A 16,599-nucleotide genomic window follows, 5' to 3' on the forward strand; every position below is an offset into this window, starting at 1 on the left:
AAACCAATAAAACTAAACTAAACAAATAAACAGAATAAACAAACACAAACTGGAACAAACAGGAAAGGGCAAATACCTCAAGAGCTCGGGACCTGGATGACCCTGATTCGAACTCAAACTCGAATTGTTTGAGGTCGAACGAACCTTAATCGAGTGTTCTCAACTGAGAACACTTCGACTAAAGTCGATTAGACCCCAAACCATCTTTCAATTCAGACAGATTTCAACCTCTGGCTTTCTAGGGTTCTTGGGGGTTTGATTTGGGGTTCGAGTGGTTCTGGTGTGATTCGAACCAAACTAACGGTGGTTTGGTGACGATGGAGGTCAGGGACATGTCCGGTAGGAGTTTGGGACTGGTTGGGGTAGATCTAGGTCCTGCTCAAATCTTCGATTGAAGATTCGTGAATCTGGAGGTTGATTCGAGGCAAGCGATTAACAGATCCGTAACGAGGGTGGTCAGGGGGTGCCTTGGTGTGAGTTTGGGACTGGTTGGGGTGGGTTTCAAGTTTGCTCGAATCTTCGATTTAAGATTCGAGAAGCTACAGTCTGATTTGAGCAAAACGGTTAAGGGATTCGTGGAGAGAATGGTTAGGTGCTCTAGGGGTGTTAGTTTCAAAGTCATCGGCGTCGTTGCCGCCGGCTTTCAGGCGAAGGGGTTTCAAGGCGACGAGGGTTTGGAGGGTTGTTTGGCTTGGTCTCTGAAGGAGACGATGAACATGGGTGTGGATTAGGGGGGGTGAAGTGAGAGGTTGGGTTTATATACGGAGGGGGTGGTCTTGGCCGTTGGATCAGGCACGATCAATGGCTTGGATCAGTTCATTTAAAAGAGACGGTGTCATTTTGGGGTAGTGCTGGGGCGGGGTCGATCCGGGGGCAAGTGGGTCGGGTTGTGGGGATTGTTCTGAAGCGTTGGATCAAATGAAATGGGTGGCCTGGATCTATCGGCTATATACGATGTCGTTTGGATATATCTGGGGATTGACTTGACCGTTAGATCGAGTGAGATCAACGGGCCAGATTTTTCATGCCCAAACGGCGTCGTTCCATCCGCCCTCAAGGCTGGTTGGGTTGGACCGGGCAAGAGGGTATTTGGACTGGGCCTGAACTCTCTTTTAAAATTGGCCCAGTCCGGTTTTTCTCTTGTTTTCTTCTTTTTCTTCTATATTTCTTTTTTAATTCCCAAAACCAAAATTCTAAAATAAATTGTAAAGCCAAAATTATCCTACAAAATACTAACCAACTCTTAATAATGATTATCACACACAATTGAATATCAATTAGAAATAAAATCACACAATTTGACATTAAATGCTAAAATGCAAAGTAAATTATTTTTTTTTGTGATTTTTCAGTTTGTAAAACAAACTTGTTTGTTTAATTAATTCCTAAATTGTAAAATTAAATCCTAAATGCACATGCAACACATATTTTTTGTATTTTTCTTAATTAAAGTAGAAATAAACATGCATAGACAAAAAATATAAATAAATCACAAACAACACCAAACCATTTTATTTTGAATTTTTTGGGAGTAATTCTCATAGGGAAAAAATCACGTGCTCACAAAATAAACAGCTCGAACAATAAAATAGAGCAGGTAAATACAGGATAAGGAAGTGTAACTCTACTACGTCTACATGCCAATGCACATGCTATATGAAATGCACAATGTTGCATGCCTCGTGTGCTTACATATCTCAAATGCTCGTCCACTCAGTACTGTATATGGCTCATACGGCCCAGGAAAGATCCATCCCGAAATATATACATCTCTGATAGCAGTCACTCAATACTGAGGAAGGCCATTCCAGCCTGTGGAAAAGATCTATCTCTAGATAATAACAATGATAACAACCTCAGAACCACTCGGTACTGTATATGGCTCACAATGCCTAGGGAAGATCCATCCCGGAATATATACACATCACAGACCACCGGTCTCCAGTACCGAGGAACATGCCAACCAACCTCACGGAGAAGATCCATCTCCATACCAAGGGAAAATCCATCCCTAAATATAATCAACTACGCTCACTAGGGGTGTGTTATAGACTCCGGAGGGGCTCCTACAGCCCAAGCGCTATCATAATTATCAACATAACTGCTGCGACGTGCAGCCCGATCCCATAATTGTCACTTATAATCGGGCTCTCGACCTCACTCAGCCATCATTCTCCAATCTCACATACACAGGCTCACAATATCATAATACTAGCCTGAAACAATGATAAGATGTGCCAAATAATAATAACTGAGACTGAGACATGATATGATATGCATGAGCAAGACTGAGTACATAATATCAATGAATGTAATGAGATGACAGCAAGAAACAACCACTCGGGTCTCAATAGTATCGGCGTGAAGCCCTAACAGGATATCTAGCATGTTTTATAGCACATTTATATAATCACATGATAGAAACATGGATATCAACAAGAAAGAGTTACTAAGCAGTTCCATGAAGTGATCCAGGCCGCAATTCTCACGGTGCACGCCCACACGCCCGTCACTTGGCATTTGCACCACCTCAATAGTAATCATAGAACACATAGTTCAGGGTTTCGAACCCTCACAACCAAGTTTGGAAGCGTTACTTACCTTAAACCAAGCTAAAACTCAAGCCCGTGATGCCGTTGCCTCTTGATTCGGCCTCCAAATGCTCCGACTCTAACCAAAATCAGTATATTATCATCAATATATGCTAAATGAAAGAAACCCACACGAAAATTATCAATTTAGACCAAAAATCCCAAATTTGCTCTAACTCGGCCCCTGGGTCCATGTCTCAAAATTCGATAAAAATTACATCACAAGAATCCTCATCCTCCCACGAGTCTATACATACCAAGAACATCAAAATCGGACTTCAAATGACCCCTCAAATCCCCAATTTAAACTCTCCAAATTTTCTTCCATTTTCCCCAATTTTCACCCCAAATTCCTAAATTAGATGATAAGAATCACGACAAAATCATGGGATTTAACCAAATTTTAGTGAAGAACACTTACCCCAATCAATTCTCTGAAAATCCCCTCCAAATTGCCTTCTCCCGAGCTCTCTAGTGAAAAATTAAAATTATGGACCAAAACCCTCATTTTTGAACTTAAACATTCTGCCTTGACATTTCCTTAATCGCGATCGCGGAAACACCCTCGCGATCACGAAGAACAACTTTGCTGCCTTAACATTTTACTCTACGCGTTCGCATTACTCCACAGGCGAACGCGATGCAGTGGCTCTTCTGACTAACGCGATCGCGATTGACACCACGCAAACGCGAAGGGTAACACCAGCTTTCCTCTGCCGCCTTATCTGTTCTACGCATTCGCATTGCACAACCTGACTGTCCTACGCGATCGCGTCCCATCCTCTACGATCGTGAAGAGTTAACCCAGCTGGCCTCCCATTTGCCCTATGTCACGACCCAAACTGATGGGCCGCGACGGTCACCCAATACCTTACTCAACCGAGTACCAACATAACGTATCTTTCATATAATTTTATCATAGGTAAATGAATCGGAGTAAAGCATGAGGGAATACAAACTTATATATATGAAATACGGGCCGATAAGGCTGACATGATTCTTTATATACTCGAAACATAGGCCGATAAGGCCATACAAGTATTTGTATACATGATATCTATCTACAAGACTCTAAGAATACATAATATCATAAAGGTCGGGATAAAGTCCCACCATACCAAACAATACACGTGTAGGTCATACTATCCAAACAAGTAACTCCGAAGCAAATAGAGCACACCAACATCTTCCGCAGAGCTGATAGCTTACTTGGAGGGCTCTCGACCTGTCTATCGGGACCTGTGGGCATGAAATGCAGCGTCCCCAGGAAAAAAGGGACGTCAGTACGAATAATGTACCGAGTATGTAAGTTACATAAATAAGTACATAACAGACATGGAAGAAATATAGAGTAAACGACTCAACCTGTAAGTCTGGATAACTCTGTAATTCATGAAATAATTATGGTGTCATGTCGTGCATAGGTACATGTGTTCATAACATCATCAAGCCTTTGAGGGCATCCCATCATATCATCTCGGCCACCGTAGGCAAAATCATCAACGTATACCAGCTGATCAGGTGGTGGTGCGTATATAATGCCATAACCTTTCCTATATTCCATATACATATAAATACACATATATAACTCCATCTGGTCATAAGTCAATGTGCATGTATAAATGCATGAAATGCATATGAAGTACGTTAATAAATGGAGCGCACCAACATCTTCCGCTGAGCTGATAGCATACTTGGAGGGCTCTTGACCTGTCTATCGGGACCTGCGGGCATGCAACGCAGCGTCCCCAGGCAAAAAGGGATGTTAGTACGAATAATGTACGGAGTATGTAAGTCACATAAATAAGTACATAATAGACATGGAATAAATATAGAGTAAATGACTCAACCTGTAAGTCTGGATAACTCTGTAATTCATGAAATAATTATGGTGTCATGCGTATGCGTATGAATGTCATATCGTGCATAGGTACATGTGTTCATAACATCATCAAGCCTCTGAGGGTATCCCATCATATCATCTCGGCCATTGTGGGCAAAATCATCAACGTATACCAGCTGATCAGGTGGTGGTGCGTATATAAAGCCATAACCTTTCCATATTCCATATACATATAAATATGCGTATATAATGCCATCTGGTCATGGGTCAATGTGCATGTATAAATGCATGAAATGCATATGAAATACATTAATAAAAATCTCTCGGTACGTCATAAGACCATTATGCCTCTGATTAATATCATGAAATAAACTTTACCAACTTATGTATTTTTGAGACCCATTAACAGACAATAAAATAATAGGACACATGGAAATTCAAGAACATAGACACTTCTAATACTTTCTATGAATAGAGTCATTTATGGAAGTTGTGCATTTTCTCATTTCATTCATGTAGTATAGATCGTGCCAAAAGAAAGAAGGGATAACCTTAACATACCTGAGCCGATTCTCTTGACAATCCCTCTAACACACATTAATTGTGACAACACGTAGCGGAGGATCGAAGTAGGAAAAAATACGTATGATATTCTTGAGAAAGGTTGTACCGTGCTCTCTTAGAATTGCAAATTCCGTTGCTATTATGCAGTGTAACTTTGTAAAAATAATTTGCTCAATATCTGCTACTTTGCTAAATTCTAAATCACGTTCCTTTAGAAGTCTTATGGTGAATAAGTAGATTCTTGAAAGAATTGAAATTCTTGAACTTCACCGTGAGCTTTAAGCAAGTCTCTCAATCAAGATTATAATTGGTAAAAGAGTTCCATTATAAGATCAAACAAATCCTTTAAATTATAGTATATTATAAAGATAACTCCTTACACTTGAACCAAAGAGTTCTTAACTTTTTGCCACATTACCAAAGTGACATATGAGTCATTTATTGGGGGGGGGGAGTTGCTGCTACATTAGGGAGGGGTTGGTCTTATCCAAATTTGTCCACTTAATTTCTTAATTAATAGTTAATCTTTCATTAACCAATAATTATCCAATTATCCATATAATTAAGATTTATCTCAAATTACTTAAAATACTACTCACTTTTAATACACTTTATACACCTTACTATTATAGCTATATGGTATCTTGTATGGCACTAGTCCATAAATACCGGGTATTTTAGTTCGGCTGTATTTTATCCTAAAATGCCAAACCTCGACGAAACTCATTTTTTTATTTGCTTACCCTCTCATATTAAAAAATTTACTTATCCCTTGATTGAAATAACGTGATACTTATAATCCCAAAATAAATCTCATTTCCAAACTTATGTCGGTTAACTTACAAAGAAACTTCAACATGCGAAAATACGGGACGTAACATCTCATTTATGATCTTATATCAATTTACTTATGGCATACTTCCACGTATGTAAACATGGGGTATAACACTCTACGAGATCACGGACCTCCTCCCACGATCGCGATAAAGAACACACCAGCAAACGAGCAACTCCTTAAGTCCAAGAAATGACCCATTAAGCATCCGAAACACATCTGAGGCCCTCGGGACATCAACCAAACATGACAACACATCCCATAAAATTATTCAAACTTAGTCGAACCTTTGAATCACTCAAAACAATATCAAAACACCAAATCAACCTCGGATTCAAGCTTAAGAACATCTAAATTTCCAAATTCCACAAACAACGCCGAAACCTATCAAACCTCATCCGAATGACCTAAAATTTTGTACACACTTCACAAATGACATTACGAACCTACTCCAACTTTCAGAATTCCATTCCGACCCCAATATCCTTATTTCCACTGCCGACCGTGAAACACCAAATTCCCAATTTCGCCAATTCAAGTCTCATTACCACAGACCTCCAAATCACATTCCGGACGCGTCCCCAAGTCCAAAATCACCTAACAGAGCTAATCAAATCATAAAAATCCAAATCCGAGAACGAATACTAAAAAGTCAAAACTTGGTCAAACCTTTCAAATTTAAAGCTTCAAACTGAGAACTGTTCTTCCAAATCTATTTTGATTATCCTGAAAACCAAAACCGACAGTTTACATAAGTCATAATATATCACACAAGGATAGTCATGCCCCGGAACTGTCAAGCGAAGTGCAAATGCTCAAAACAACCGGTCGGGTTGTTACACCTAACTTCGTTCAAATACTAATGAAGAAAGATTAAATATCAAGACATGAATAAGGGTAAAGTAGTTAAAATTTCATTCTAATTAATTTTTCTTATGGGACGTGTACAAGAAATTATGACAAATAATATAAGACGGATGGTGTATTTTTTAAAATGGCAACTGAAGTACAAGAGCTTTAGAACTCATATGTAGGGGTGTACAAATGAAACCGACAAACCACACCAACCCGATAATCCGAGTCAAACCGAGAAAAAAAAAACGACTATAGTTTGGTTTGATTTGGTTTAGTGTTGAAAAAAAACGATCATATTTGATTTGGTTTGGTTTTAACTAAAAAAAATGCAAACCGAAACCAACTCAACCCAACATTATATTTATAGAAGTTTTAAATATATTTAATATATAAAAATATTTATGGTAGTGTAGTTAATAAATATTTCTTAAGCTTTTTCATAGTTTTATCTTTTAACGTATTATTTCAAGCTTTGGCTTATAATTTTTGGATGCTCCAATAAGTTTTAAAGTCCATAAATGTTAGTAACTCAAATAAATCCTAATCCAAAATCAAATCAATACTAATACTAATAAAACATTCAATTCAATTGTACTATGAAAGAAAATAGTGTTGGATATCTATTTTTTTTTTAGTTTTTCCATGGATTAGATAAAATGTTAACTTATTTTTTTTAGTGGTTAGTTATGTATATAATAGCACTTATTAGTCGTAATTTTAAATTATGTTTGTCTTCATTATAGCTTATTAATAATATTTATTTTATGCAATTTTATTATCTTTATTGTTGAATATTTTAGTACAATACCATGACTCTCATATTTATGTTATTTTATAGAAAAACACCTTATATAGTTATATCTTACTAGTATTAAAGAAATATTTGGAGCATGAATTTTATGTTTTGTGCTACGAAGACTTTATGGAAAAATAAATCGAGAAAAACCGAGATTAAAAAACTCGATTTTTATTAATTTAATTTGGCATTTAGAATTAATAACTCGATACAATTGATTTGGTTTAGTAATTAGAAAATCCGACTCAACTTATGTACATCCAACTCATATGCATGAGTGCTTTGTTCATCATTATTTGACACTTCTAAGTCTATCTTCAGAGCTGCGGAACTAATAATTGTTTTCAGGATTTATTATTTATTCTTTCAATCTCTGGTTACCACAATGAGTTTTGTAACTTCATGTCAGGATGATGAGGACGTGGTTAAGAAGATGACTGGCGTACATTTAGCTGATAAACTTTCAAATATATATATATATATATATATATATATATATATATATATATATATATATATATATATATATATATAAGAAATCGGGAAGGAAAGGAAAAGTAATTAACCTTCTTTCTAGTTTCGCATTATCATCTTTAGAATTTGACTCCAAACATTATAAAAACCGAAATTAGCTATGACTTCGTCGCTGAATCGCTCGTAGCTAAACAAAATTTTCTAAGAATCTGTGGCTAATTCGTCACAAAATACATCGAGAATGAGATTATGATATAATTAGCATGTAGTACAGAAGATGATGTTATTAGAATTAGAAAGAGTTGATAGCTAATTATAGAAAACGACTTATCACTAATACCAATTTCAAAATAGTAATAGTTGTTCTGCATTTAATCTCTTAATTGCTATATAAGCTATCCAACTAGTTATTGACATAATGCTTGCTTAAAACCTAAGATTGAACACTAACACAGAGTGTGTAGTACAATCTATTACTCCAACTATCATATTGTGAAATGAATTTATTATTTATTCATTCAACCCTGGTTACCATTCATGTTAACTGTAAGCATAGACGGAGCCAGAATTTTAAGCTTATGAGTTCGGGATTCTTAATCTTGTAAATTAACGGATTCTAAATTAATAATTTGTATATATTTATTAAAAAAATTTAAGATAAATACATGATTTGAACCAAAGCTACTGGGTTCAGCCGAATCCATCGTCGATAATGTGGCTCCGCCTCTAATCGTAAGGTCCGTGATGGAGGTCAGGATGATGAGGACGTGGTCAAAAATATGACCGGCAATACATTTAAGCTGTTAAATTTTCGAAAAAAGAATAGATATAATACTTTAGGCAAATCGCTTATCGCTAACAGAATTTCTTGATAATCTGTTTTTCATTCATCGCTAAATAGGATTAAAAATGGATTTTTCTGTTTAGCTACTGAATTTATCAGTCGTAAATTCCTGTTTTATAGTAGTGAAACAAACTTAAATATAGTAGTATGGACAGGAACATACCATCTTCCCTTAAAATTGTACTGCTAGAAACTATATAGAGAAAGACACTAAACATTACAGTATTTGCTAAATTTAATGCCAATTGGTAGGACAATTGGTACTTTGTACTACATTGGGAGGAAAAAAGAAGATAAGGTTAAGACTGAGAGAAGCAATTGTTGAGTGTTCCTATAAATAATCCTTCAAATTGATTGATTTGTAATTTGGTTAGTTGGTTCATCAATTAAATATCCAACAATATATATTTAAAATCAATTCTTGAAATTTTATATAAACTTTAGTGCATTTTTATAGTAACCACTAAATCAGCCAGCATCAGCAGTCCATTTCCTTGCCAAAAATCAAGCCCGAGTAAAGGAGCAAGTGGGAAAATTGAAAACTTGTGATTAGTCTTGCTGTTGAAGTTAATCAACAAATGAACTTGACTATGATCCTCTAACTGCAAAATAATTAATATTCAACTTGATTAGGTTACTTATAATGTTAGTATTTTCTCAAGATTACTCTAGGAAAATTAAAATTTAAATACTACCCTATAATTAGCTGCTACTCTTCTTGAACATATCCCACCTTGTCCTTTCTCCTCTCTGATTTGTATTAGTAGTAATTATGTAATTAGATAACAATAAAAAACTATATAGTTCTTAAATGCTGGGCAAAGATGTCAACGGAATACCTTCCCTCGCCAGAAATTATATTGTGTATATAGGTCAGATGTGTATATGTTGCATATAAATATTAAATCTTCTCGTTTGTTCATAAATTTTGGCTACGTTGTTTTTCAAAAAACTTTAAAAATATTGTTTATTCATGGAATATGATCAGTTTTGAAAAAAAGTTTCAAGTTCCCAAAAAGTGGTTTAGAGCAGTTTTTGGGTGAATTTTTTTTTCTTGCTCTCACAAAACTTCAACATTTTTTCAAATAAAATGCATGTTCAAACACGACTTCAACTTCCAAAATTTATTTTTCAACTCAATTTCAAATTCTAACCAAATCTATATCCATATGCTAGCTAAATAGTTGGAATGTAAAATTAGTACACCTAATTTTCATGGTACTGCAAGGGAACATAGATAAAAGTGACTCAAGGTTTTGACAAGAAGTTCCAAGTTCTGCAGCCTAAGGTCGTTGTAAAATTATAAAAAAATAAGAAAAACAAGAAGAATAATTATTTAGTGAGATTTTAAGGTTTGTTGGGTTGTTGAGAAAACAAGTAAAAGAACATATGATTTTTTGTAGTCAATACAAATTTCAACCACTTTCAAGCAGCTACATTTACTTTACCTCTTGTTGTTACCAATAGTCATTTCTTAAAAGGAATGTCACACAATTTTAGCCTTTTGCCCCTTGTAGTTTCAACTAAAAAGCATTTGCCACATATAGTAAAATTGGTTGGAAATTAAAGGCTAACACATTTTTGGTAGATTTCATTGTATATAACGTTGGCAAGTGGAGTGGTTTGACCACCAAATGGTTATGGTAGAACAGTAAATCATCCTCCTATCTTTAATTAGAAGTGTCGGGTTCGAATTCTGAGTATGAAATTGTCTTTGGTAGGGAGTGTTTTACTCTCCAAAGTGGGACATTCCGACGCTAATCCGGATTAATCAGACTCCAATCCGGACAACAAACACCGGATGAAAACTAAAAAAGATAAAATTGAGTGGTTCCCATGAGTACTACACAAGGCATCACTCACCTTTGGACACATAGATACTCAGGCAAAAATCACTAGCCGGCGGCGAAAATTATTTACATCCGATAACCGCAAAAGTGTATAAAATTTTGTATATTTTTTATATATAACATACAAATATATATTATTTTTTTTTTGAGTGCGGGCGCGCGGCTATACAAGGTCATTTTCCTAATACAAAAATGACCTAAGAAACTAAACCCAAACTCAGAAACTCCAAAACTTACTATTTTTCTAAGAAAAAGGAAAGAAATCTATTTAACTATTTTTTTCTAGGAGAAAAATCCCATTCGTGTACTTTCACAAGTAGAATCCTAAGATCAAAGTACATTGGCATAAGTGCATTAATAATACATACATTGACAATGAGATTATGATATAATTAGCTTGTAGTACAGAAGATAATATTAGAATTAGAAAGAGTTGATAGCTAAAGTGGAAAATCACTAATACCCATTTCAAAATAGTAAATGCATATGCTGCATTTAATCTCTTAATTCCAACTAGTTATTGACATCTCTATGACAGTCATCCTCTGTAATACCACTTCATTATAATGGCCAGTTTTCTTTGGAACCAATTTTTCATGTTATGTTGTAATATATGTTTTCTATAATAGAACTTCAATATAACAGCCAAAAAGTATCGGAACAAACGAGACTGTTATAAAGAGGTTTGACGGTACAATCTTTTACTTTGCTCTTACTATGTGTCCTAGTTTCACACAAGCTCCTTCTTAAATGTTGGAGATCAAACAATATGTTGGTTATGTGACAAAAAAGCTATAAAACCATGTAACTTCTATAACTAGATTGTCAGCAAGTAAAGAGAATCTGGTATTTAAACCATGGATAATCTGAATAACTATGGTTCAGTCAAACATACCTGAAACTGTTCTAGTGCCTCAAAGAATCAAATTATCTACTCTTGTGAATTTCCATATAGACTTACCTCAAACGTTGTATATGGAAAATGACTACCGTTGTACCATACTGAAGTAAAGGTTGCAAAAGATTTGTCTTACAGAGATAGAGTTATAAGGAACAACAACAACATATACAGTGCGGTTCCACAAGTGGGGTAACGGGAGGGTAGTGTGTATAAGACCTTACCCCTACATTGCGAAGATAGAGAGGTTTGTTTCCGACAGACCCTTGGCTCAAGAAAAGCATGTAAGACAAAGTTATAAGGAGTCGGGGAAAAAAATTGAAAGGAGCAAGAAAATGATAGATTGATAGCAAATAGCAAACTGGTGTCCCGTACAAACTAGGACAATACCATAAATCCATTGAGACAGTGAAAACAAAACACAGAACGGAAGCATCTACTACATCTCCCGGTGTTATTTTTTAGGTGCAAGGAGGGTGAAGTGAAATAAAAGCTTTGGCACAGAACATAAAAATATATCAATAGGTCGACATTCCACCCGACGAAAACATGGTGGAAGTAACAAAGATGGCTGTTGTGCATACGGAATGATTCAGTCACCTGGCTTCATCTACTTTACTCTTTTCCATCAGCAGCACGTAGGGATCCCAGTTGAACCGGAGCTTGTGTTCCCACAACTTTTGATGACCCATAAACAGACACATCTGCACCCTGTACTTTCTCTTTCTCGATTTGTTCCTTGATCCAGAAATATGTAATTCTCAACCCATCCTGATTCATTTGGAAAATAGACATTAGAGGTGCATAACCTATACAATAACTAACTCTCAAACAAAGGCCAAACGATGCTCAAAATGATCTAAGTTGATACCTTCAGTTTCATAGTAGGAGCCCAACCAAGCTTTTCCTTGACGAGAGTGTTGTCGGAGTTTCGACCACGCACACCCTCTGGTCCGGGGATGTGATGAATAGGAAGCATCTTCTGCTCAAAGCTGAGGACCATCTCCGCCATCTCATTCATGCTTACCATCTCATCGCTTCCGATGTTCACTGGCTCTCTAAAGTCTGATTTTGTTAACCTAAATAGGAATAAATTAGTTTGAGCAATGGAAATGCATTTCCAAAACAAAGTTTAACCAGTTCCGGTAGCTAAAACATCACTAATTAGGACTAACAATGCTCAGAAGGTCCCTCTATTTCCTTTTAGGGTTCTTTCTTATGGCCTTGGGGCCAAAGGAGGCGTGTTTTAGAAAAATATATTTTTTTAATACCAGAGACAGAGACCGAAACAATGCCAAAGTCCCGTTTGTGTATCTTTTGCCAAAATTTCTGAGGTGCCACAAGATATCTAAGATAATTAAAGAGTATTCTCAATTAAAACTTCGGTCGAGAAATGTTATTATGCTTAGAGCTCCACATACCTCAGAACGCCTTCAACACATTCATCAATGAAGGTGAAAGATCGAGTTTGCTTTCCATCTCCCCACATCTCGAATTTATCAGTGGAAGTTTGGGCTTTTCTACAAAAAGCAGCAGGTGCTTTCTCGCGGCCACCTGTAGTTTAAACAAGAAGTTGATGATTTCATGAAAAAAATCAATGGCAATGCAACGACATGTAATTTACTCGAGTTAGATTACCTTTCCATGTTCCAAATGGGCCATAAATGTTATGGAAACGTCCAATGCGACACTCAATTCCGAAGTCCTTGTTGTAATGCTTACATAACTCCTCTGTTGCCAGTTTTTCTAAGCCGTAAGCATCTTGAGGCTAATACAAAAATAAAAACTGTCATTATGATGCAAATGATCATATCCCAAATACAGCAATGGTTTATGGAATTAAGGTAAAAACCTCAGCAGGCCAAGCATCAGACTCCTTTAAGCTCACGTTAGTTTCCAACTGCTTAAATTCAGGGTAGATACAAGCACTCGACGCATAAAAGAACCTGGAACCAACATTTAAAAGGTTAATGTCTGGAAGTAGTACTGTCTCTTAGCTACTATACAAATAAACAAAGGGGACGAATATGGAATATCAGAAGCAGCTACAAAGCAGAAAAGATCTCTATGGTGGCATTCATGACAGAATAAATATACTTGATATATTGTATTAAGAGATCAAAATCTAGAGGAATCAACAGCATGAAAAATGAGCTCCCGAACCAGATTTTTTAGTCTATTCCCGTAAAGTCCATAACCTTGAGTCAGGTTCAAATCCTGTCTCTGCAACATCTTGGTTTTCCTCCTAAAGGACTTGTAATGCTTTTAGAGAGACTTGTACTGACATTTATCTTTATTTTACTATATATGAGAAAAGTTTACGGATGTACAAAATTTGGTAGTAAATGCAGAAGGAAGAGATAGAACCGACCGAAGGAAGGGAATGCGACAAATAGAACAACTTCGTCATCTTTCTGCACATAAAATCTAGCATAACAAATTGATATGTATCCACTCAACCATCCATCTACAAGGAAATTACAGCAGTAGTAACCTACACCCAAAATTATGAATAACTATCTATATCTGTGTGTGTTTATAAATTTTATTATTTTCTTTTACTCTCAGGTCATTGGGGCCAGTATGTTGCAGCGGAGGTGCCAGAAATAGTGTTGCAAGTGAAATATCCATAAGTTCGTGTAACCCTTTCATCATAAAAATAAAAAAGATATGCCGAATACAACCACTAGCCCATGAATACTGCATAGGTTTCTTGCATTAGAACAGTAGTCTGCCGCTAAACACTAAACAATACTTAGAAAGCAGGAGAGATTGGCTAACCTCTTAACACCAGTGATTCTTGAAGCCTCCATCATGTTGAAGCTGATCATAGTGTTGTTATACATGATAACTGAGTGGTTGGACTGAATGAAGCCCATACCTCCCATATCGGCAGCAAGATTGAACACATGATCAACTCCTTTTGTGACTTTCAAACAGTTATCCATAACCCTGAGATCAACGAGATGGAACTCATGACAGAACATGTCCTCAGACATATGCTCATTCTTCTTCCAGTCAGAAGCAATAACGTAATGCCCTTCAGTTTTCAGACGCCTTGCAATGTGTGAGGCAATGAATCCACCAGCTCCCGTAATAGAAATTCGGAGCTTCTCTGAAGGCCAGTAGGGTTCCCTCTCAAGGTTTTCATATGTGTATTCTCCATAACTGGTTCCACCGGAACTTCCCATTCTGTGCATACCAAAATCAAATGGTAAATGTGAGGAATCCTAGGCCTAATAGAGGCAAAGCACGAGTCTAGAATCAAAATACTCGTAGACAAAAGGTACATCATAAGAGAAGTGAATTTCAATGTGGTTAATACTGAAACAACAAGTTTAAAGACATACATCCAGGTGGATGAAGGACAAACTCTACGTGCAAAACACAGAAAAGAACATCAAGAATGAATTTTTATCTGAAATACTATGAGATAAATCAACAAATGAAGTTTAATTTGCTATTCAAAATTCCTCAGTTTTGCCATCAATAGACTTTTGGTCTAATCTTACCCCTCGCCGTTAGGAAAAAGTCTCGTTTTTTGCACTTGATCCCTAATGAAGCTCCAACCTAAGGGTAGTTGTAAAAACTTAAGAGGTAAATTTGGACCTTTTTTCTCGTAGAACATGGACATGTGGAGTTCATTAGTTCATGCCGGAGCTCTATTAATGACAAATGGCAACACTAAGAAGATTTGCTAACGGCTATAATTACAAGATAGAACCCCTTCATCAGACAAGACAAAACTAAAAGATTCATTTTTTTGACAAGGAAAAACTAAAACATTCACTTGACAAAGGCATGCTTTTATCACTCATTAAGATATATTTGCAGAAAGAACAAGGGACTCTACTCTATAAACAAAACCAAACTGACTCAGTTCAGACCATGAATAAATTAAGCATTAAACTTAACAAGAAGTCCACATAAAAACACCCAACTTAAACAGAAAAATTGTATTGAAATATGCAGCTAATTTGCAGAAAATCAAATAAAAAAAATAACCAAAAAAGATAAAGTTTTTTTTTTCACAGCCAAAAAAGAGAACAGAATAAAAGGCACACTAAAACCTCAAAATCTAAAAGGCGAAAAACAAATTACATTAATGACACCTTAGAACCCCAGATATTAAATATACAGATTCAAAGAGAAAACAAATCCAAAGTAAAATTTCAAAGACAGAGAAAAACAGAGAGAATGCCAAATACCTTGAAGCAATTGGACTTGTGAGGTGTTGAAGGAGATGGCGAAGCTCAATGATAAGGGGCTATGATTTTTTGTAACAGATCTCTGATTTATATTTTATAGCCAATATATAAATATAAATATAGTTAGTCAATAATTTCCAAAGTTGCAGGGGTGTTTCTTTGGTTTTAGATTAAAATAGTAAGCTTATAATTATGCGGACAGAATAGTGTTGTGTCTGATCTGGAATTTATAACACAGACATATAGAGTCGGTTTAAAGTTTAAACTATCAACTTCGTCGTCCATTTTCATTGGTCTACAATAATCCTAGGTGCTTGAAAAATGAAAACTTTCCATCACACGCCTAATCAATATTACTATATTTGATTCAAAATATTATTATATTTAGGGGTGTTCAAAGAAAACGGCAAACCGCATCAACCCGATAATTCGAGTCAAATCGGAAAAAAAAAATCGATTATGATTTGGTTTGGTATTGGAAAAAAAAAAACGACCATAATTGGTTTGATTTGGTTTTAACTAAAGAAAGTCAAACCGAAACCAAACCAACTTGACATTACATATATAGAAATTTTAAATATATTTAATATATAAATATACTTATTGTCGCCTTCTTGAGCCAAGGGTCTCTTGGATACAGCCTCTCTACCTCTCGGGGTAGGGGTAAGGTCTGCGTACACATTACCCTCCCCAGACCCACTTGTGGGATTACACTAGGATGTTGTTGTTGTATAAATATACTTATTGTGATGTAATTTATAAATATTTCTTAAACTTTTTCATAATTTTATCGTTTAAGGTATTATTATTTCAAGGTTGGACTTAGAACCTTTGAATATTC

General features: G+C 35.9%; 1 protein-coding gene across 1 annotated transcript; it reads right to left on the reverse strand.

Annotated features, from left to right (window-relative positions):
- Positions 1 to 11,868: 11,868 nt before the first annotated feature.
- On the reverse strand, positions 11,869 to 16,086 carry LOC104215275 (GDP-mannose 3,5-epimerase 1). Its single transcript, XM_009765035.2, has 7 exons — positions 15,759 to 16,086; positions 14,332 to 14,742; positions 13,403 to 13,496; positions 13,189 to 13,318; positions 12,972 to 13,104; positions 12,422 to 12,629; positions 11,869 to 12,321 (listed from the first exon to the last, which is right to left on the reverse strand). The coding sequence occupies exons 2-7, from the start codon at positions 14,739 to 14,741 to the stop codon at positions 12,166 to 12,168; spliced, it is 1,131 nt and encodes a 376-aa protein (XP_009763337.1). The 5' UTR covers position 14,742; positions 15,759 to 16,086; the 3' UTR covers positions 11,869 to 12,165.
- Positions 16,087 to 16,599: the final 513 nt, after the last annotated feature.

This window comes from Nicotiana sylvestris, chromosome 1, assembly GCF_000393655.2.
Source record: "Nicotiana sylvestris chromosome 1, ASM39365v2, whole genome shotgun sequence".
In the NCBI taxonomy this organism is placed as follows: domain Eukaryota; kingdom Viridiplantae; phylum Streptophyta; class Magnoliopsida; order Solanales; family Solanaceae; genus Nicotiana; species Nicotiana sylvestris.

What these genes read in the sequence shown, in the direction of transcription:
- LOC104215275 (XM_009765035.2), bottom strand. Translation starts at nt 14,741, where the DNA reads ATGGGAAGTTCCGGTGGAACCAGTTATGGAGAATACACATATGAAAAC. An exon ending in CTGATGCTTGGCCTGCTGAG is followed by an intron (nt 13,319 to 13,402) that starts GTTTTTACCTTA and finishes TTTTTGTATTAG; the next exon opens with CCTCAAGATGCTTACGGCTT. An exon ending in CCCATTTGGAACATGGAAAG is followed by an intron (nt 13,105 to 13,188) that starts GTAATCTAACTC and finishes TTTAAACTACAG; the next exon opens with GTGGCCGCGAGAAAGCACCT.